General features: G+C 37.7%; 2 protein-coding genes across 4 annotated transcripts; both read right to left on the bottom strand.

Moving 5' to 3' along the window:
• LOC107633027 lies at positions 3049–4565 on the bottom strand. 3 transcript variants are annotated; one of them, XR_002359291.1, is made up of 3 exons: positions 4467–4565; positions 3953–4354; positions 3049–3268 (listed from the first exon to the last, which is right to left on the bottom strand). XR_002359291.1 is itself a non-coding variant. In XM_016336662.2 (2 exons), exons 1-2 carry the CDS (start codon positions 4527–4529, stop codon positions 4001–4003), a joined length of 417 nt encoding a protein of 138 aa, XP_016192148.1. In that variant the 5' UTR covers positions 4530–4565; the 3' UTR covers positions 3861–4000. The 3 variants fall into 3 exon arrangements, 1 of the variants encoding a protein (XP_016192148.1); XR_002359292.1 differs by having other exon boundaries at positions 3049–3265; XM_016336662.2 differs by lacking the exon at positions 3049–3268 and having other exon boundaries at positions 3861–4354.
• On the bottom strand, positions 7200–9648 carry LOC110269446. Its single transcript, XM_021117273.1, has 3 exons — positions 9111–9648; positions 8247–9032; positions 7200–7935 (listed from the first exon to the last, which is right to left on the bottom strand). The coding sequence occupies exons 1-3, from the start codon at positions 9509–9511 to the stop codon at positions 7200–7202; spliced, it is 1923 nt and encodes a 640-aa protein (XP_020972932.1). The 5' UTR covers positions 9512–9648.

Below are 23724 nucleotides of genomic sequence, written 5' to 3'. Positions count from 1 at the left end.
CCATGTGTAGGCGATAGTGAACTTGTCAATGTACTCTGCAGGAGGGAGCACCCCAAAAAGCTTCTAGAACCAAACCCATGCTGATCTCTCACCAAGAATGTGTTGCTCAAAATCTATGAGACACCCATTAACATGTTCACCATCAATCAGAAGCTTGAGGTGGTAGTTTACATCCTACAGCGTAATAGTGCACTCACCGAACAACATATGGAACATAAGCATCTTAAGATGCCATCACTCAATGATTAGACTAATCAAGGACTCGTCAAGCTTAAACCAATGGTCGTTGAGCCTAACTAGGTAGTACAACCCCGCAGCCTACAAGTATGGAATGACGTGATTGTGAAGAGGCATATCCTGCTGCTCCTAATGGTCTTAATACAACGAGTTGGATAAATCACATAATAATTTTTTCACAATGAATATGACATATATAACTAATTAAAACAAACATTCAAACCATAAAAAAGTATTTCATTCAACCATTAAATTTACAAACTAATCTAATAGGGTTAAGTATTGTTTTCGTCCCTAACGTCTTGGGTCAAAATCAAAATTGTCCCCGACCTTTTTTCGTTATTAAAATCATCCTCAACGTTCAAAAACGCTTTAAAATCATCCTTTTTACCAATTTTATTTTTTTATTACTCGGGCTCGATAACGGTGGCAGTTTTGCGGCGGATCTTGGGGGAGGGAAGGGAAGTCGCACCGCCGTCCTGCCGCCTGTGATCCGCCACTGTTCCTCCTCCTCGCCTTCACCGTCCGCTTCTTCTTCTTCTTCTTCTTCTTGTGATCCGCCACTGTTCCTCCTCCTATCCCTCATCGCCCGCTTCTTCTGTGAACTGAATTTTTGTTGTAGAATTTCTGAATTTTTTGTGAAATTTGTTATGGAATATCTATAATTTATTTTTTTGTGATTTGGCTTAAATTTGGAATATTGTTGTTGCTGAATTTGTTGATTATTGTTCAAGGTGAATTTGTTGATTATTCTGAGTTATGATTTTCTGAGGTGGGGATGGTGGTGGATTCTGGTGTTGATGATGATAGTGGGGGTGGTGGTGGGTTCTGTTTTGAGTTTTGTTATTCTTCTGATGATGATCATGATGATGATGATGACCATGATGATAATGGTGCTGGTGGTGGTGGATTCTTGTTCATCTTGGACTTCTGGTTGATTTTGGTTGATTTTAGAGAAAGTTCTGATGATGGTGATGATGACCATGATGATACTGTTGGTGGTGGTGGTGGGTTCGCGTTGGGCGTAGGCTTCTGTTCTGGCAGTGGAGGTAGTGGGGTGAGGAAGGTGAAGAGGAGAATGATGATGATGAGGGTATCTTGGTCCAAGAATTCTGAAAAGGATGATTTTAAAGCGTTTTTGAACATTGAGGATGATTTTAATAACGAAAAAAGGTCGGGGACGAATTTGATTTTCGTCCCTTACCTTAGGGATGATTTTAGTACTTAACCCAATCTAATATGACAAATACTAATTTAATTACAAATTCTAATTCAAAGCATACATCATCTATAGCAACTCTAAACTAATATAAGACAAATTTACCCTTTCTTGTAACAATTATATCCTGACCAATAGCTTTGTACAGTATACACCCCAAATCCTACTCTACCTAGCCTTATCTATATTAACACCAACACAATCACAATAATTCTAAAACACTTCAAAAAAAAGGTCTATGGTTACGGTGAAAAACCGTGACCATAGCTAGTGAAAAGGGTGACCATAGGTCTATGGTCACGGTTTTTGACCTATGGTCACGGTTTTTCTGCCGTGGCCTATTCTCTCGTGGCCATAGACCTATGGTCACGGTTTTTTTATCTATGGTCACGGTTTCTATGGTCACGATTGTAATGTTCAAATTCTGGCACTTTATGCCACATTTTTTTACCGTGACCATAGTTTAATCTATGGTCACGTGATAAAACCGTGACCATAGCCTATCTATGGTCACAATTTTGGCCGTGACTATAGCCTCTATAGTCACCCCTTCCCAAAACCGTGACCATAGCATCTATGGTCACTCCACCAAAAACCGTGACCGTAGCCATATCTATGGTCACGGTTTTGACTGTGACCATAGCCTCTATAGTCAGCCTTTCCCAAAACCGTGACCATAGCCTTATCTATGGTTACGATTTTGGATGTGACCATAGCCTCTATGGTCACTCCACCTAAAACCGTGACCATAGCCATATCTATGGTCACCCCTTCCCAAAACCGTGACCATAGCCTTATCTATGGTCACAGTTTTGGCCGTGACCATAGCCTCTATGGTCACCCCACCAAAAACCATGACCATAGCCTATCTATGGTCACGGTTTTGGCCGTGACCATAGCCTCTATAGTCACCCCTTCCCAAAACCGTGACCATAGATAAGGCTATGGTCATGGTTTTGGCCGTGACCATAGCCTCTATGGTCACTCCACCCAAAACCGTGACCATAGCCTCTATGGTCACTCCTTCCCAAAATCGTGACCATAGCATCTATGGTCACTCCACCAAATATCGTGACCATAGCCTCTATAGTCACCCCTTCCCAAAACCGTGACCATAGCCTTATCTATGGTCACGGTTTTGGCCGTGACCATAGCCTCTATGGTCACTCCACCTAAAACCGTGACCATAGCCTCTATGGTCACCCCTTCCCAAAACCAAACCGTGACCATAGCCTCTATGGTCACTCCACCTAAAAATCATGACCATAGCCTTATCTATGGTCACAGTTTTAGCCGTGACCATAGCCCCTATGGTCACCCCTCCTTAAACCGTGACCATAGCCTTATCTATGGTCACGGTTTTTTGCCGTGACCATAGCGTCTATGGTCACCCCGCCTTAAAACCGTGACCATAACCTTATCTATAGTCACTGTTTTCACCGTTGCCATAGCTTATCTATGGTCACCTCTCCTTAAAACCGTGGCCATAACTTATCTATGGTAACCTGTTTTATTTTATGATATTTTTTAAAGCATAATCACATTCCAAAATGATGATAATCACAAAATAAATCTAAGAATGTGAAATTTAATAAATGTAAATCATAAAAGTTTCATTAAAAAGTAGATATCCATTACAACACTAATCAAAATAGGGTGTAATTTATCCATTACATGTATTATCGGATAAAGTCTCTTATCAAAATGTAAAGAACACATCAAAATAATACATTTAGATAACCAAAATTATTATAAGACCCATCCCATCTTATATTTGTATAGAACATATTTTCTTCACATCATGTCCTCCTGCTAGCAAAAGAAATAAAGAAGTTAGAACAGAACAAAAATGTTTTTGATGATGCATGCAGTGTAGTTGAGTAATGAATATAGAGCACAAGTTAAATAAGTCAATCAATATGAAAATTTCAACCACTAAATAACAAAGGAGCATTTACATGTGGTTTTGATCCATTTGGTAATATTTATATGTTTTTAATCTATCTTTGAGTGGAACTTCAACTCCCCTGTTGAAGTCGCTTAAAACTGAAAAAAAATCCAGCACAAAGAAATAACCACAACTAAAATAGAAGCTTAAAAAATAAGGTAATACCGAAATACTATTATTAGCTTCTAACCCATCAAACAAATCAAGTAATCAACACTAGCAAAACAGAAAAACCAGATTGAGTGTGAAATCAATAGACAAAGTAAATTTTAAAATAATAATAACGCTGATTAATATATATTACTGAGTACTAATTCAATGCTGATTGCTACCCCTTCACCTTCATGTATTATTATTGCTTTATCTATTTTTCTGTACCTTCTGAAGAGAAACAATGGTAGGTTATGCATCTTAGTTCGTAATTAGTTTCTTACCCTTCTATTCAATACGTACTCATGGAGCCAATTAGCCAATAAAATCAACAATAAAATTAACATCAACAGCAATCAGCCACTATTAATTTAACTACTAATTTTGACAGTACTTACTTCCATATCTTTTGACACATGGTTCGATCCCAGTGAAGGAGGAATGCTTCACCTCGCATCATTTGGTGTACTACTTGCATCAGGCGGAAATTGTTGGGCAGCTTCTATCATTACATGCACTTGTTCTGCACTAATACCAGGATTAACTTGTTGCAACACCGTTTTGATCAATCTCGTTAAACCATCCAACTTGGAAGTTAAGTTATTTTTATTTTTCTCCATAGTTGAAACCACTTCAGCATGTTGTTGTTGCATTTGTCGGATTTGCTTATCCTTTTTAAGAGAGGATTTTGTGACTGGTTGACCATAGAAACGAACTCTACCATGTCTCTCCTTTCCAAAAACCGTTTGAAGCGCTTCATCATCACTGTATCCAGCTTGCTTCAAATTTTGAAGATGATCCTATTACACAGAAGGAAAATTGAAATAAGTTCATGTGCGCATATGCTGAAAATATAAGAAATGATTTACACATTTCTTTTAGTGTACATTTCTATGAAACTAAACAACTCACAATCGTCTCTTGTGTTCCCGAATCAGTCTCTCCTTTCTTGTTAGTACGAGTTACAACAAACATCTCAGACTATGATGGATCTTCATTACCCTCTTTTTTTGCACGCTACAAAGAAACCACCAAGATTACTCGAAGTCAACACAGATGACATGAAAGATGCAAAGATACTTAAATGCGAAGCACAAATATAATACCAATTCAGCGTGTACTAATTCAAAACTAACTGGACCCATTCGATGATTCCATTTTTGTTTGGATCTATTTTCACGATTTTTGTCAGAAATAACCTACATATTGTTGTGATGCACGGAAACTTGTCTCTCAACAAATTTTCCTTCAGCAAGTATACCGAATTGTCGTCAAGTAAAAACTCACAATAAAGTGAGGTCGAATCCCACAGGAATTGATTGGTCAAGCAACTTTAATTATAGGAATGTTCTAGTTGAGCTAAGCAGAAATTGAGTTGAGGAATTGCAAAAAATTAAATGGCGGGAAAGTAAATAACAGAAAATGTAAATGCTAGAAATAAATGGCAAAATGTAAATCGCGGAAAGTAAAGTGCAGAATCTTAAATGGGGATTTGGGAGGATGAGCATAAAAGTAAATGGCAGAAAATAAAGAGAATGGGTAAGATCAGAAATGGGGGATTCATTGGGCTTAGGAGATGTTGCATTCTCTGGATCAAATTCATTCTCATCTCTTCCTCAATCAATGCATTCATTGATCTCTTTGGCAATCTTAAGTGATTGGATCCCAATTCCTTGGCAACCCAATCTCTCTAAGCTTGAACAATTGCCCAATTCCTTGATTTAATTGCTCATGGGAAGAGATGAAGTATGGTCACTGATTATACCACATGCATTCCCAAATCAAAGTGTTGGTAGGATTATATGTCACTATATCCATCCAAACCCCAATTTGGTCCAACATGAGAAAGCAATTCTAGCATGATCTCCTCATCCATTTTCCAAGGCTCAGAGGAGATCTAATTATGGAGAGTTTCTTTTCCAAGACAACTAACCAATTGGATTAAGATCGAAAGCTTTCTAGTAAAATCAAGAGAAAAGAAAGAAGAAGAAGAATGAAAACTATAATTGATCCATCAAATTACAACAGAGCTCCCTAACCCAATGAAAAGGGGCTTAGTTGTTCATAACTTTGGAAATGGAAATCAAAAATGAAAAGTGCATTCTGGAAATTAAACTAGAAGTTGCAGAGAAAGTAAAATATACAGAGTGTAATTCTCAAGTTCCAGATCTCCCTTTTTTCAATTCAAAACTATCCCTATATATACTACTCTTCAGCTCTTCTAGTTAGCTCTTCAAGTCTTGGATATGGGCCTTTGATCTTTAGTTGAAGCAGTTGCAGTCTTTAGTGGGCTCAGCTTTGCTTGCAAAGAAAGTGTGAGTTAGGCATGATGGGAAGTTAGTTAGGACGTTAGTGGCGTTAACATTAAGTGTAAACTTGGGTTCGAAAGCGTCATTGACGATAACTTTGTCACTAACGTTTCAAACTAGTTGATCCACGTTAACTTCAACGTTAGTGGTACTAACGTAACCACTAACGCGGCCTCTTAGCCCTTCGCAAGCGTTATTGGCACTCACTTTTACCAATAACGTTGCTCTTTGTCTCTCTCTTCCACGTTAATGGTCCACGTTAGTGTAACTAACGTGGCCCTTAACGTGGGCATGCCAAGGCTCGAGAGCGTTAGTGACACTTACCTTTGTCACTAACGCTTCAAAATGCCCCTACTTTCCACGTTAGTGCCTCACGTTAAGGATCTTAACGTGACCACTAACGTGGGTGTGTTTGCCATCTCCAACGTTAATGACAAAAGTGAGTGTCACTAACGTTGTTCTATCATTCATTGCTCTACGTTACCCTTCACGTTAGTGATCTTAACATGACCACTAACATGGGCAACCTAGGCTTGGTCTAGCGTTAGTGACAAAGGTGAGTGTCACTAACGCTTGCGACTTCCTCTTTACTCCACGTTAGAGTTCACGTTAATTAGATTAACGTGGCTCTTAACGTGGCTTAGTGTGTCATTTTGGAATGTTAGTGGTGTTCACTTTCACCACTAACGTTGGAGCTCCCCCTTTCTTCCACGTTAGTTCCCACGTTATTGTAACTAACGTGGGTTATGATGGCATTCGAAGGCGTTATTGGTGGTAACTTTACCACTAACGTTGCAAGCTCGCTCCCATTCCACGTTTGTGGTCACGTTAGTGAAGCTAACGTGGCTGCTAACGTGGTTCTTCTTTGCTTCCTTTGTCCTGAAATCAAACAAACGAGGTGCATCAAAGCTTTGTTTCAAGTCATGAGATCATGTATCATCCATATTATCATTCAATTCATGCATAATTCTCATGAAATCATGTAGAGTTCACAATGTTTGCTTGAATCAAGATGTAAGTGTATATTCACCCAAAACTTGCTTATTTACTAAGAAAATGCATGAAACTATCCTAAAATAGTAAAGAAAAAGGTCAGTGAAACTGGCCAAAATGCCCTGGCATTATGTTGTAATGTAAAAATACATAAAGTTAGTTAAATACACGATACCATTAATAAAGCCAAGAAAGTTGTGAAAATAACTTACTTTGATGATATCAAGACTCCAAAATTGAACTAATTTTCTAAATGTCATTACTAGAGAATATTAACAAGAATACTAATAAAGTAAATAAAAGAGTAATCAACTAAATACAAGAGTTAGGTTGATGTCTTTCACTATTTGCTATTGAAAAAAAAGATAAAGGAATTACCGAGTTGACTATCACTACTATCACCAACACTTGGATTGTGATCATCATAATCATATTTATATTCTTCATCATTTTCATCCAACGATATCCCATATTTTTTGAAGAATTCATCCAAAGTCATAGCTGGGATAAGAGACTCAATCTTATGTTCTTCTTCGTTGGCATCTTCTTCATTCGATTTCTTCATCAGCATCTTCTTATTGGTTGGCTTCTTGCTTTGACCATCAGCGTCATTGGTATTCATCTTGGTTTTATCATCTTCCATCTTTGATTTCTTCATTGGCACCTTCTTCCTAGACGGCTTCTTACCACTTTGACCCTCAATTTCATTGGCTTTCATCTTGACTAGATGATTTTCTTCATTGCAGTTCTTTGTTGGCATCTTGATTTGATCCTCACGGTTTTTCATGTTTGTTATCTTCTTGGTTGCCATTTTGCTTTGACCTTCAACGTCAAATCTTGTCAACTTCTTTTTCGGCATCTTGCCTTTTTTCATTGTCTCATGTTTACTACTATCCCCACATGCAGCTAAAATATGCTCCCTTTTGATTTGAAATTGTTTTAGCAATGCATAAGCACTTGTGAATTGTATTTTTCCTGAATTTTTTATTGGACTCCTCATCTTCAAGGGACTTCTTTGTGACTCTATTTGTGATAGGGTCCTTAACCTTTTTCTTTTGGGATTTCCTTCATTATTCATTCTGTATTAAAAAAAGTCAAATAAAGCATCAACATAATTAAATTGCATGAAGAGAGAAAAATAAAGCATCAAAAATAATAAAGAAATGGGCATATGCATTATCATACGACAGCCACATAATAAAGTAAACAAACATTGAGATTTCATGAACAAATAAAGCATGAACAAATAAAGCTTGATGGACAAATAAATTATATGGCAGCCATATATTTTAAGAGGGCTATAGACCACTACTGTCATATCAATTTTTGTACAAATAAATCATATGGCAGCCACATATAAAGCATCATGAACAAATAAAGCATCACGGACAATTTTTGTACTACCTCAATTTCAGCTTCATTGTCAAAATCATCATACTCTATTTCTTTGTGGTTAGGTTTGATCTTGTTCGGTGTCACATCAAAAATAGTGGGTCGCACACCCTGTCTAACCAAGTCTACCTCGCCAATATCACTCAAGGGTATCGGACTATTCGCCGATTCATGTGGCTCTCTTATGTTAGGGTCAAATTGTAATTGGACACGAATGTTAAACAAGTCTCTTGGAACCGTTTTCATCACATAATGCTTTTGGGGAATATATGGATCTTTCACATAAAAGCACTGGTGTGCTTGGCTTGCCAACACAAATGGTTCGTCTTGGTAACATCTTTTGTTGAAATGAACGTATGTCAGACCATAATCATCTTTCTCAGCAATAAACCACTCACACTTGAATAACACAACTTTAAATTGGCTATAATAGTCTAACTCGATAATATCCATGATTCTACCATAATATCTTATATTGGCCTTGATTGGTTTTTTGTCCTTAACACTTGCAAAGCTTGTAGTTTCAGCTACCACAGTGACACCACTGTTTTGTATTTTTCGCATCACTTCTCGCCGCTTAGTATGAAATCTGTACCCATTGACGACATAAGCAGAAAATGATTTTGCAACTTTATTTGGACCCTTAGACAACTGTCGTATCCAACTAGGAACATCATCCTTCATGGCACGTCCTGTAAACCAATCTATAAAGTCTTCATTCTGATCTTTAACAACGTTCCACTTTTGCTTCTGCTTGTCTTGCTTTTGTTGCTCACCATGTTCTCTACAAGGGATGTATATTATTATGTAATACTACCAAAATTAGTCTAAGGAACAGAACTAATGAGAAGTGCAAATTTACCTCATGTAAGGCTCCACGTTAATGCAATTGTTCAATACATATGCATTAGCTTGAAGGAGTGACTTCTCGTCCAAAATAATTAGTTGCCCTTTTTTTCCACCCAATGGACTTTCCTTGTTTGTGAACAAGTTTGAATCAGGCTCTTTGGTTGAAGTGCCTTCATCATTATTCCGAGATACTCTATTGAATCTTGTTTTCACTCCCTCATGCAAATTTCTTGAACAAAAAGTTAAACACTCTTCAGCCAAATAACCCTCCGCAATTGATCCTTCTGGACGACTTCTATTATGTACATACCCTTTTAGTGTGCACATGTATCTCTCAATCGGATACATCCATCGAAACTGGACGGGACCACCTAACCTTAATTCATTAGCTAAATAAATAGGCAAATGAACCATTATATCAAAAAAGGTAGGGGAAAAATCCTCTCCAACTGGCACAAAGTCTCTACAATCTCTGACTCTAAACCATTAATCTCTTCTAAAGAGATTTCCTTTTGACATAGCCAATGAAAAAAGGAACACAAGCGAACTAGAGGAACAGTAACATGATCTGGAAGAATGCTCTTGATTGGTATTTGCAAGGTAATGCAACATGAAGTGAGCATCATGAGTCTTGTAACCGTAAAACTTTATCTCTTCTTGTTGTACACAACGAGAAATATTTGAAGCACTTCCATCAGGCAATTTTGTCTTCTTTAAGACACCGCAAAAAATGGATTTCTCGCCTTTGGTCATGGAGAAGCATGCTCTAGCAAGTTTAGTTCTTTTTCCATCCTTCGTATTTATTGGGTGAAGATTCTTTCGAATACCCATCTCCTTAAGATCATAACGAGCCTTTGCATGATCCTTTGTCTTTCCAGGAATATCCAATAAGGTACCAATTATACTGTCGACTATATTTTTTTCGATATGCATTACATCAAAGTTGTGCCTGAGCATACAATGCTGCCAATATGGTAACTCAAAAAATATTTATCTTTTTTTCCATTGGCCATTACTTTTGCTTTGCGTCTTCCCAAGGGCATTATCTACTGACTTTAGCTTATCTAGAACCTCTTCACCTGTTAACATTCGTGGTGGACCCCTGAATTCTATTTTTCCATTAAAAGATCTCTTGTTAGACCTCCATGCATGATCAACTGGAAAAAATCTCCTATGGTCCATGTAAACTGTCTTTTGGCTATGTTTCAAGTAACAAAAAGAAGTATCATGGTTACAACAAGCGCAAGCTAGCTTCCCTTTCATACTCCAACCGGACAACATCATATATGCAGGAAAATCATTTATTGTTCAAAGAAGTGCAGCATGCATTTGAAAAGTTTCTCCCTTAAAAAAATCATATGTATCTACCCCTGACACCCATAGCTCCTTCAGCTCTTCGATCAATGGTTGCAAAAAAATATCAATATTATTTCCTGGTGAACAAGGTCCAGGTATGAGTAAAGAGAGCATGCAGTATTCTAACTTTATGGACATCTAAGGGGAGAAATTGTACACCATTAAGACAACTGGCCATGTGCTATGTGACACGTTCATAGTTCGAAAAGGATTAAAACCATCACTTGCCAAACCAAGCCTCAAGTTGCGAAGTTCTTTTGAAAAGTTTGGGTACCGAGTATCCAAGTTCTTCCATGCTTGGCCATCAGCAGGGTGCCTTATGCAATCGTCTTTCAAACACTGCTCATCATGCCACCTCAACGCCTCTGCAGTGTTTGGGCACATAAAAAGCCTTTTAAGCCTTGGTACTAAAGGAAAGTATCTTAAAGTCTTTTGCAGTAACCTTATGAACTTTATTCGGAAGCGCAAAGTCATCTTCATTGCCATCCATAGCAGGAGTCTGATTATATCGAGACTCTCCACAGATATGGCAAACTGAGTCATTTATGTACTTATTCCGATACAGCATGCAGTCATTAGGACATGCATTAATCTTTTCATAGTCAAGACCCAAGTCTTTAACCATATTCTTAGCTTTATTAAAAGAAGTGAGAATGTTCAAATCAGGTATAGCTTCTTTCAATAACTCCAAGAGGGAGGTAAAAGATGTGTTACTCCAACCATGCAGACACTTCAAGTGGTAAAGACGAATGATAAACGATAGTCTCGAAAATCCAGTGGTACAATTTGGATATAATTTTAGACCTGCTTCATCTACCAGCTTATAAAATCTCTTCGCATCTTCATTCAACCCATTGTTCCCCTCTTCAAGATTTGTCATATTTCCGAATGCATCACGTAGCAACCCGTCAATATCATCAATGCCCCCTCGATCATCCATGTCACTATTTACAACTGTTGGGATTGCTGATTCCCCATGATTAGTCCATCGTTTATAACCTTCGACAAACTCATAGCAAATAAGATGCTCATATACGTCTTCTCGTTCACGCCAATAAGTGTTTCCACACTTTGCACACGGACATTGGATTTCTTTTCTAACCGGTTTTCCAATTACGAAGGCAAACTTTAAAAAATTATTTACACCAACTATGTACTCGTTCTCAAATCTTGGTAAATCCATCCAATCCTTTGACAAAACATGATTAAACCTAAGAATGCAAATATCTGAACTTACTAAACATGATCTAATAGGTCAATTATAGTGACAATCTAGCTACCATATATTCGCTTACTACCCTAGTTAAATGTGCTATCAAATTATTATATATGGCAATTACGAGATAAACTTACTGCTTAATTCCTTTATTTTGAGATGCCATATGAAGTTGTTATAAACGATGCCACAGCAACTACTCAACTTCTGTTGTTTTTACCAGTACGAAAAAATTATCATGTACACAAAACAAAGTCAAAATAATTAAGTTCAGAAAGGGAATACCAAATAATGCCCAATTTTAAGTTCCTATATTAATGTACATTTTTTTTGCAATTATTAAGTTAACTTTTTGTATTAACATGGGTTCGCATCTAAAATAGGCACATTGAGTATAAAAGGAACTATCAAATGCACATTGAGTTGCCTTGAAATATGTACAACACTACTTTTGGTTAGAAACAACTACGCAATTCTACTTGAACTCATAAATTAAGGAAATGATTTTAAAAAAATTAATAAATCAATATTAGTAATCCATGTCAAATGGTATTTTAATGGTTCACTCAACTAACGTGCACATTATGACTACGGTCATTATCTTGAAAAGTTTGAAGTTGTAATGCCAAAGTAAAGGTTAAAGTTAAAAAGGGGTAGATTATAGTTACCGTTTTTAGCTTTAAAGATACTCTATTGAATCTTGTTTTCACATTATTCTAAATTTCTATTTTTTTTTAAATAAATAAAGTCCGATCTCTATATCTCTATCTCTTAATAAAGGGACTGAATGCAAAAGATAGGCAAAACTAGAAGAGTTCCTATAACAAACTTTGGTGCCAGACAATGTTCTGCATTATTTTGTGAAAGCAAGCGTGGGAGATTTTAAAAGCTTAGAATGAAACACTTACCAGATATACTGAAATAAGAGATAAGTGCAAGGCCAGTCTCTCTCCATTTCCAACATCAAATAGTATATCAATGTGCACTTGCAATGAATACAAACCACTAAGTGCTGTAACTAATGAAGCTATCCTCAGAAAAAGCAAACAATCACAAAGGAGCAGCAGCCGACCTGAAATAAAGATCTCCGATAAGCATTCATTAAATAGTTGATAAACTTGGAAATATTAGCAGGCAACAGCTACACCATATCCAAAAAATCAAAGTGGCCCCCATTGTCATGCTGCTATAGAGAGTACTATAAGGCAACATAGAACAGTCAAAGAAAAAATGAAGCAGCCATGCATTCAATTCAAACCACACATAAAAAAACTCTTTTGAAAAGGGCCAAAGGGTCATCATACATCACCCAATTCACTATCACAAACATTGATCCACATAATTCAATGGCTCAGAAACTACTCCCTTCAAACAAGGTTTTGCAATTCACTTTTATATACAGCCAAATTCATATCTCAAAATTAATCAACATTTGGCACACTAATATACATTCGATTGAAGAATAACCTTATTCAAATACACATAAACCACCTTATTGATTTAACACTTCATTAAGCACTCTAGTTGCCAGAATATTATAATACACAATTTGACAGAAGACTCAATATGGTTTACTAAAAATTAAATAAATGTTAAAAAAATTCCAACCATTAACAGAAATTATCAACAATATTAGTGACTATAATACCAAAATTTCATTGAGCATGAATTCAAAGTTTTTGCAATGCAAAACCCCATAAACCTTAAAATTGAAGACGGAAAAGGAATAAACCCTAGAAAAAAACATACCATATGGTTATGGAAAATAAATTAAGAAAATATAAAACGGAAAAGGGAAACGGCATACCAAGCAGCACCGAGAACTGAGACACCGATGGAGACGCCGAAGATGAATACGATGTGATGAGCTTTCTAAGTTTTGCAAAACATGGAAGAGGAAGAAGCGACCGCACTGAGGAGCTTGGGACGGCGGCGGCGCTGAGGAGCTTGGGACGGCGGCAGCACCGAGAAACTTGGGACGGTGGTGGCAATGAGGGGCTAGGGTTATGAATTGTGCTGAGCTTTCTGGGTTTTGCAAAATAGGGAAGAGGAAGGAAGCAACTACGTTGAGGAGCTTAGGACGGCGGCGGTGCTGAGGAGTGATGAGCGGATAATTTATACGCTTTTTGACATTGTTTTTAGTATGTTTTTAGTAGGATTCAGCTACTTTTAGGGATGTTTTCATTAGTTTTTATGTTAAATTCACATTTCTGGACTTTACTATGAGTTTGTGTGTTTTTCTGTGATTTCAGGTATTTTCTGGCTGAAATTGAGGGACTTGAGCAGAAATCAGATTCAGAGGTTGAAAAAGGACTGCTGATGCTGTTGGATTCTGACCTCCCTGCACTCAAAGTGGATTTTCTGGAGCTACAGAATTCGAAATGGAGCGCTTCAAATTGCGTTGGAAAGTAGACATCCAGGACTTTCCAGCAATATATAATAGTCCATACTTTGGCCAAGAATTGACGACGTAAACTGGCGTTCAACGCCAGCCTTCTGCCCAAATCTGGCGTCCAGCGCCAGAAAAGGAGCCAAAACCAGAGTTGAACGCCCAAACTGGCACAAAAACTAGCGTTCAACTCTACAAATGGGCACCAAGTTTTTGGCGCCGTTGCCGGGGATTGTTTGTGTTTGGACAACTGACGGTTCATCTTGTTGCTCAGATTGGATAACTTTCTTTTCGTTTTCTTTTCAAAAATCTTTCAAAAATATTTTCAAAAAAAAATTTCTCTTTTGTTTTCGAAAAAAAAATTGTTTTCAAAAATTTATTCAAAATTTTTAAGAATGAATTCTAGTGTTTCATGAAGCATGTGAAGCCTGGCTGGCTGTAAAGTCATGTCTAAATTCTTTTGGACTGAGGCTTGCAATTTGTTATCAAAGAGCAATATACTCTCGTGTTAAAGGCTAAGGCTTGGCTGGCCATTGGCCATGTCTAGTGTTTTGGACTGGAGCTTTCATTGAAAGCTTGGCTGGCTAGTGAGCCATGTCTAATTCCTGGACTAAAGCTTTAGACTAAGAATGCAAGATTCCTGGAATTCATATTAAAAATTTTGGAATCCTTATTTTTCTTTTTCATATAATTTTCGAAAAATATAAAATAAAAATCCAAAAAAATTAGAAAATCATAAAAATCAAAAATATTTTCTGCTTCTTGTTTGAGTCTTGAGTCACATTATAAGTTTGGTGTCACTTGCATTTTTCGAAAATATCATGCATTCATAGTGTTCTTCATGATCTTCAAGTTGTTCTTGGTAAGTCTTCTTGTTTGATCTTGATGATTTTTTGTTTTGTGTCTTTTAGTGTTTTTCATATGCATTCTTGAATTCTTGGTGTCTAGGCATTAAAGAATTCTAAGTTTGGTGTCTTGCATGTTTTCTTTGCATTAAAAATTTTTCAAAAATATATTCTTGAAGTTCATCATGACATTCATAGTGTTCTTGGTGTTCATCTTGACATTCATAGCATTCTTGCATGCATTCATTGTTTTGATCTAAAAATTTCATGCATTGCATCTTTTTAGTGTTTTTCTCTTGCATCATAAAAATTCAAAAATAAAAAAAAAATATCTTTCCCTCTTTCTCTCATCAAATTCGAAAATTTGGATTGACTTTTTCAAAAATTTTTAAAATCAAATTGTTTCTCATGAGTCAAATCAAATTTTCAATTTGAAAATCTTATCTTTTTCAAAATCTTTTTCAAAAATCAAATCTTTTTCAAAATTCTTAGTTATTTTCGAAAATTCCTAAAATATTTTTCAAAAATCTTTTTCTTATTTTTATATCTAATTTTCGAAAATAACATAATCAATTAATATTTTGATTCAAAAATTTGAAGTTTGTTACTTGCTTGTTAAGAAAGATTCAAACTTTAAGTTCTAGAATCATATCTTGTGATTTCTTATGAATCAAGTCATTAATTGAGATTTTAAAAATCAAATCTTTTTTAAAATTAGTTTCTAAAATATCTTCTTATCTTATCTTTTTCAAAAATATCTTTTCAAAATATCTTTTCAAACTTCCTAACTTCTTATCTTTTCAAAATTTGTTTCAACTAACTAACTAACTTTTTGTTTGTTTCTTAACTTTTTCAAAACTACCTAACTAACTCTCTCTCTCTCTAATTTTCGAAAATATCTCCCCACTTTTTCAAAAATTTCTTTTTAATTAACTAATTATTTTTATTTTTTATTTTTTATTTCAAAAATTTTCGAAAACTACTAACATTTTTCAAAAACCATTTTCAAAAATCACTAACTCTTTTTCAAAATAATTTTCGAAAATTATACCTCCCCCATCTTGCATCATGATTGGAGAGGAAATAGAAGTTCATGAAGTCATCTCTAATGAACTCTATAAAATAGCCGAAAAGTCATCCCCCATGGCAAGGCTAGCTTTTCCTCATCTTATCTGCCATCTATGTTACTCAGCTGGAGCTTTCATAGAAGGAGACACTCCTATTAAGGAAGAGAAGCCCATCACTAAGAAAAAGATGGAGCAAGCAAGAGAGCCTATTCATGGAGCTCAAGAGGCGCAAGAAGCTCACTTCCATGAGATCCCTGAGATACCTCAAATGCACTTTCCTCCACAAAACTATTGGGAGCAAATCAACACCTCCCTAGGAGAATTAAGTTCCAATATGGGACAACTAAGGGTGGAACATCAAGAACACTCCATCATGCTCCATGAAATAAGAGAAGATCAAAAAGCAATGAGGGAGGAGCAACAAAGACAAGGAAGAGACATAGAAGAACTCAAGGACATCACCCAAACCCACCCATATGGCCGAAACCTTCCCCCCTTCCCTTACCTATATAAAGCCCTCCATTCTTCATCAAATTCACACCACACACCCCTCTACACTCCTCTTGGCCGAAACCACATCTCCCTCTCCCTCTCCATATTTCTTCTTCTTCTTCTACTATTCTTTTGTTTATTGCTCGAGGACGAGCAATATTCTAAGTTTGGTGTGGTAAAAGCATAGTTTTTTGTTTTTCCATTACCATTGATGGCATCTAAGACCGGAGAATCCTCTAGAAGAGGGAAAGGGAAGACAAGAGCTTCCACATCTGAGTCATGGGAGATGGAAAGATTCATCTCCAAAGCCCATCAAGACCACTTCTATGATGTTGTGGCCAAGTTGACAAGTCCTCCACTATGGCAAGGTTAGCCTTTCCTCACCTCATTTGCCACCTATGCAATTCGGCTAGGATTAACATAGAGGGAGATATCCTCATTGAAGAGGACAAGCCCATCATTAAGAAAATGATGGAGCAAACAAGAGAGCCTATTCATGGATCTCAAGAGACGCATGAAGAAGCTCATCACCAAGAAATCCCTGAGATGCCTCAAGGGATGCACTTTCCTCCACAGAATTTTTGGGAGCAAATCAACACCTCCCTAGGAGAATTAAGTTCCAACATGGGACAATTAAGGGTGGAACATCAAGATCACTCCATCATCCTCCATGAAATTAGAGAAGATCAAAGAGCAATGAGGGAGGAGCAACAAAGATAAGGAAGAGACATAGAAGAGCTCAAGGACATCATTGGTTCCTCAAGAAGGAAATGCCACCATCACTAAGGTGGACTCATTCCTTGTTCTCAAATTTTCTGTTTTTCGTTTTCTTTATGTTAAGTGCTTATCTATGTTAGTGTCTTATTACATGATCATCAGTATTTAGTAACTTTGTCTTAAAGTTATGAATGTCCTATGAATCCATCACCTCTCTTAAATGAAAAATGTTTTTAATTCAAAAGAACAAGAAGTACATGAGTTTTGAATTTATCCTTGAACTTAGTTTAATTATATTGATGTGGTGACAATACTTTTTGTTTTCTAAATGAATGCTTGAACAGTGCATATGTCTTTTGAAGTTGTTGTTTATGAATGTTAAATATGATGGCTCTTGAAAGAATGATGACAAGGAGACATGTTATTTGATAATCTGAAAAATCATAAAAATGATTCTTGAAGCAAGAAAAAGCAGTGAATACAAAGCTTGCAGGAAAAAAAATGCGAAAAAAAAAGAGAAAAAGAAAAAGCAAGCAGAAAAAGCCAATAGCCCTTAAAACCAAAAGGCAAGGGTAAATAAAAAGGATCTGAGGATTTGAGCATCAGTGGATAGGAGGGCCTAAAGGAATAAAATCCTGGCCTAAGCGGCTAAACTAAGCTGTCCCTAACCATGTGCTTGTGGCGTGAAGGTGTCAAGTGAAAACTTGAGACTGAGCGGTTAAAGTCAAGGTCCAAAGCAAAAGCAGAGTGTGCTTAAGAACCCTGGACACCTCTAATTGGGGACTTTAGCAAAGCTGAGTCACAATCTGAAAAGGTTCACCCAATTATGTGTCTGTGGCATTTATGTATCCGGTGGTAATACTGGAAAACAAAGTGCTTAGGGCCACGGCCAAGACTCATAAAGAAGCTGTGTTCAAGAATCATCATACTGAACTAGGAGAGTCAATAACACTATTCGAAATCTGAAGTTCCTATAGATGCCAATCATTCTAAACTTCAATAGATAAAGTGAGATGCCAAAACTATTCAAGAGGCAAAAAGCTATAAGTCCCGCTCATATGATTGAAGCTCTGCTTCATTGATAGTTTGGAATTTATAGTATATTCTCTTCTTTTTATTCTATTTGATTTTTAGTTGCTTGGGGACAAGCAACAATTTAAGTTTGGTGTTGTGATGAGCGGATAATTTATACGCTCTTTGACATTGTTTTTAGTAGGATTCAGCTACTTTTAGGGATGTTTTCATTAGTTTTTATGTTAAATTCACATTTCTGGACTTTACTATGAGTTTGTGTATTTTTCTGTGATTTCAGGTATTTTCTGGCTGAAATTGAGGGACTTGAGCAGAAATCAGATTCAGAGGTTGAAAAAGGACTGCTGATGTTGTTGGATTCTGACCTCCCTGCACTCAAAGTGGATTTTCTGGAGCTACAAAACTCGAAATGGCGCGCTTCCAATTGCGTTGGAAAGCAGACATCCAGGGCTTTCCAGAAATATATAATAGTCCATACTTTGGCCAAGAATTGACGACATAAACTGGCGTTCAACGCCAGCCTTCTGCCCAAATCTGGCGTCCAGCGCCAGAAAACAGAAAAGAACCAGAGTTGAACGCCAGAAATGGATCAAAACCTGGCGTCTCCAAAACTCCATACCCATTTGATATCCGCCTGACTGATATTTACAAGATGACCATAGCTTGCTTCATACCAACAATCTCCGTGGGATCGACCCTTGTTTTTAATTATTAAAATTTTTTAATTTTAAAAAAATATTTAAAATAATAAAAAATACATAGACCCTTTTTGTTCAATGTAAAAAACCGTGACCATAGACTCTTTTTGGTCACCCCCAAAACCGTGACCATAGACCCTTTTAGGCCACTGTTCCGAGGGTTACCTGAAACTATAGGTCGATCTCGAACGAGATCTTCTGTGCTGGTCAGAGATGGTGTATCCGCCTTGTGGGTGGTGGCCAGCGGTGCCGCGTCCGACTTGTTAGACGGGTAATGCTGCTAATCCTTTGTCACCGGAGGGTGGTGGTACCTGCAAGGGACTCCGATGCTTAAGTTAGTAAGGGTATTAAGCAGGTATTTTGTAGAATCAGAGTATGAGTATACCTGGGTGCTCCAGTGTATTTATAATGGTGTGGAGTGACTTTTCTGGGGATAAGATAGTTATCTTATCTTATCCTTGAGTGAAGTCATCTTTATCTTTAAGGGAACTGCCCTTATCCTTCTAGGCTTGGGCTGCCTTTGGATTTGGGTCATGTTCCTCTATTTGGGCCTGCTTCGGGCCTCTATTCTCGATTTGGCCGACCTCTTTGAGAAGAGATCGGGGATTCCAGACCTGAACAGGTCGATCGCTTTGTCTTCAAGCAGCCCGGGTCGTACATCTCGACCCAGGATATAAACAGTGCCCCTGCTTGAGCTCGATCTTTCTTTTGAGGTCGAGTTTTTAGAACTTCGATCTCTTTTGGGGAAGTCGGACTCAAGCATTCTTTTGTTGGGTCTGTTTGTAGAATTTCATTTAAGTAGCTTTAAATGCGGAACGTTTCTCCTTGTAGCGTGCGTTTTTGTACTTGCTTGAGAACATGCGAAGGTTTTAAATGCCCATTAACCTCTTCTTTCGCCATTTCCTTTGCTTCCTACTTCTTACTTCTTTTCAAAATTTTTCAAAGAGTTTCTCTTCTCCGTCTCTCCTCTTCTTGCTTCACCACAACTTTTCTTGCATTCTATCTTCTACTTTTGAAGAGGCGCTCGTTGGTGTTTGCTTCTTTTCAATCTTTGATCACTTCATTGTTCCTTCCCTACTACAGGTTGGCCTCTCTCTCTTTTTTTTTCTCCTCATTTTTATGTTTGGATATTTGTAATCCTTTTAATTTTGTTTGGAAAAAGTTGGAAAGTTTGAATCTTTCTTTGCTTGCTGCGTCTGATTTGCTTCTGCTATGTGTGCTGTTTTAGGGTTTCTTTATTTTTGTAGAACCTTTCCTTGTTTGCTGGTATTTGATGCATTTTTAGGGTTTTGAATGCTGTTTACTGTTTTTGATTGTATCTTCTTGATTTCTTCCTTTGAAATAGTGAACTTGTTTGATTCTGAGAGAAGGTTGCAAAAAGTAATGACTTTGATAGATTATTTTGTGTTTTTTATGGAGTGTCGCTATCGAAGGAGACTTGCTTCCTTGTTTTGTAGGTCGTATATTTTTCCTGAAACCTTATTCTGTTTCTGCCTCCAAAGGATGCCCCTGGACCTTGATGTGAGTCCTGGGGTCTCCTTTTGCTGTTTGTATGTTTTAGCCCGAGTTGTTTTTTGATTTGTCCGAGCTGTTTAGTAACCCATTTTTCCTTTTCTTACTGTAGGACTAGTTTCCCCAAGTCTTCTCACAAAAATATTGTCGAGACTTCTTCCAAAGTCCCTGAGGGTATGTCGGACTGGCTGGACTCCCTCGTGTTGATGTGTGTCTCTGTGGTAAATACTGAGTAGTACTGTGTAGAATTGAGGAAACATCACAGGATTTGTAGTAGTCGGGCCCAGGAGAAAGATTATAAACTTGTAGCGCCTGATTCCGATGAGAAGGTTTGTTTCCCGACCTCAGTCCAGGGGGAGTGTCCCTTCTTTTATGCCTGCGACTATTTTTTCAGCCAGCTGAACATTACTTTTCTTTTTACTCCTTTTGAGACCAATTTGATGTGGTCGTGCAATGTATCTCCCTCCCAACTTCACACGAATTCGTGGGGCCTTCTTAAGATTTTTCAATTACTATGTCAAGAGTTGGATGTTAAACCATCTCAAACCCCTTTTTCTTTACCTCTTTGTTTTGACTAAGCCCGGGGTGGCTAAGAAAAAGGCTGCTTGGGTATCTTTCCGTGCTGCCCAGGGAAAGAAAGTTATTTCAATGTATGATGAATCTTTTTGTGATTTTAAGAATTATTTCTTCAAGGTCCGAGCTGTTGAAGGAGCTCGGCCTTTCTTTTTGGATGAGAATGGCGAGCCCAGCTTTCCTTTAGAATGGCAAAAGAATGTAGTGGTGTCTAAGTATACTTGGGAGATATTGGATGAGGTTGAGCAAGCCTTTGTGACTGTGCTCGAAGAGAACTGGGGGCAGCCTCCCCATCTTGATACAAAGAAATTCCTAGGAAATCCCTCTCTTCTCCGTGCTAAGCTAGGTAGTGGTTGACTTCTTTTGTATTTGTTGTGCTTGTTTATTTTTTTCGAGTTCATTCCTCTCCTTTCCGATATATAACTCGGTTTTTTGCTGTATGTTGTTTTCAAAGATGATTAAAAACAATGACTCCATGAGGGCCTTTAAGAAGGCGAGAAAGGTCACTACTGCCTAGAACATCTCGACAAAAGCTGCAGGGGAGGGATCTTCTCAAGTTCCTCCTAAGAAGCCAATCTTGAGCTCTACTGGGTCGAGAAGGATGATTCTAACTCCTCAGGTCCATTTGGTTGATCCTCTCCCGACTTCTGCTGCTACTTCTTCTACTATTGGCCCTTCTCCAAAAAGACAGAGGACTGTCGAGCCCTTCAATTTGGATGCCCCTGACTTTGATGCTGTTGGGTTTGTTGATTAGCAGATTGCTCCTTACGGTGTTGTTCCTACTGACGATGTCTCTCTTCTTCGTCATCTGGATTTTATTACTCGGAGCAGTATTAAGATGGCACATATGGGGCGGCTTTATATCAAACTGCCTGAGATCTTCCCATTCATGCAACAAAGGCTTTTATGGAGGAGGCTAAATCAGAGTTTGAAAGAATCAAGGGGTTGAAGGAGGAGCTTGAGGTGAAGGTGGCGAAGCTGGAAAAAGAGTTGGAGGGTGAGAAGACTCGGGCTACTACTGCGGTGGCTTCTGCGAACTTGGCTGAGGAGATGGCTTTGAAGCATAAGGAGAGCTATGTCCTAACTTATGGGGAGATTATAGAGCTCAGGGAGAGGTTGAAATCTGCCCAAGCCGACTATGCCAAGCTCCAGGGTCATCTTGTAAGTAGCGTGAATGCTGCTTATGAGAATTTGAAGGCTCAGGTTCGAGTTCTTGCGCCCGAGCTCGACCTTACCCTATTCAGCTTGGACAACACTGTAATGGATGGTAAGATTGTCCCTGACGGCTCAGATGATGATGATGTAGATGTAGACCCTCCTCCTGTGCCATCTGCCAAGGCCCCTGTTGCCCCGGCTTCTTCAGTTCCTGCTACTGAGGTCGGCCAGCCCGAGTCTGACCCTGACGTCCAGATCTTGAACGGGATGATGGGACTGTAGATGCAGTACCTCTTCAGACTCGTCCTCATTCACCCCGAGATACTGCTACTGGGGAGTCCTTGCATCCTTTATAATTTTCCTTTATGTATTGTGTATAGCCCGATCTGTGGGCTTTTGAACTCTTTATTTTTTGTAACTTGTGGTCCTGACTTGGATATTTTGGTTGCTTTTCTATAGCAACTCTATGTAGAAAAACAAATTAGCATTTTGAGCTCTCTGAGGTCGACCTCTTGGGTGGCCTCTTGAGCCTTTTGTTATATTGGCTTTGTTCCTTTGCGATATGCTTGTCTGCATCTTTTTTACACTTTTCTGGAATCTTGAGAGTGTTGGAATCTTGTTGTCCGACCTCTTTTGGTTGCCTTTGTGCTTTATTTCCTGCTTTAGTCGAAGCTAGCTTTGTTCAATTAGTCTTTTTTTGCATTCTTTCATATAATACTTGTAGATTGATTTTATTGAATATCTTATAGCGCATGCCTTCTGTCGGCCGATTCTTCATCTCAGTTTGTTCGAAGTTATTTCTAGTAATCCATTTTATTTGGACCTTTGCTAGGTATCTTTTATGGATTAATTTATAACTTTTGTAGTTTGTCGGGCCGACTTCATCATGTCGGTTCTTTCTAAGTTATTTCTAGTAATCCATTTTATTTGGGCCTTTGTCAGGTTTCTTTTTATGGATTACTTTTTATAACTTTTGTAGTTTTATCGGGCCGACTTCATCATGTTAGTCCCTTCGAAGTTATTTCTAGTAATCCATTTTATTTGGGCCTTTGTCAGGTCTCTTTTTATAGATTACTTTTTATAACATTTGTAGTTTTGTCGGGCCGACTTCATCATTTCGGTCCCTTCGAAGTTATTTCTAGTAATCCATTTTATTTGGGCCTTTGTCAGGTCTCTTTTTATGGATTACTTTTTATAACTTTTTGTAGTTTTGTCAGGCCGACTTCATCATGTTGGCCCCTTCGAAGTTATTTCTAGTAATCCATTTTATTTGGGCCTTTGTCAGGTCTCTTTTTATGGATTACTTTTTATAACTTTTGTAGTTTTGTCGGGCTGACTTCATCATGTCGGTCCCTTCGAAGTTATTTCTAGTAATCCTCTTTTTTAGGGCTGGCCAGGCCTCTTTCTAGGGATTACTTTTTATAACTTTTGTTGTTTGTAGTCGACTGGTCTGACTTCTTTATGTCGGTCCGTCTTTAAGTTATTTCTAGCAATCCATTTTTATTGAGGCCTCGTCAGGTCTCTTCCTATGGATTACTTTTTGATAACTTCTTGTATTATTCTGTTTTTGCCGCT

The sequence above is a fragment of the Arachis ipaensis genome, chromosome B03 (genome assembly GCF_000816755.2).
Source record: "Arachis ipaensis cultivar K30076 chromosome B03, Araip1.1, whole genome shotgun sequence".
Classification (NCBI taxonomy): Eukaryota; Viridiplantae; Streptophyta; class Magnoliopsida; order Fabales; family Fabaceae; genus Arachis; species Arachis ipaensis.
The sequence above is the reverse complement of the archived record's forward strand: the minus strand, read 5'-3'. Positions and strand labels throughout refer to the sequence as shown.

Bases quoted from the DNA above. Each gene is read 5' to 3' on its own strand.
- LOC107633027 (XM_016336662.2), bottom strand. From the start codon at position 4,529: ATGTTTGTTGTAACTCGTACTAACAAGAAAGGAGAGACTGATTCGGGA. The intron at 4,355-4,466 runs GTGAGTTGTTTA...TCTGTGTAATAG, and splicing joins CGGGAACACAAGAGACGATT to GATCATCTTCAAAATTTGAA.
- LOC110269446 (XM_021117273.1), bottom strand. From the start codon at position 9,511: ATGGTTCATTTGCCTATTTATTTAGCTAATGAATTAAGGTTAGGTGGT. The intron at 9,033-9,110 runs GTAAATTTGCAC...CATCCCTTGTAG, and splicing joins AACGTGGAGCCTTACATGAG to AGAACATGGTGAGCAACAAA. The intron at 7,936-8,246 runs GTCCGTGATGCT...TTTTTAATACAG, and splicing joins ATTGAGGTAGTACAAAAATT to AATGAATAATGAAGGAAATC.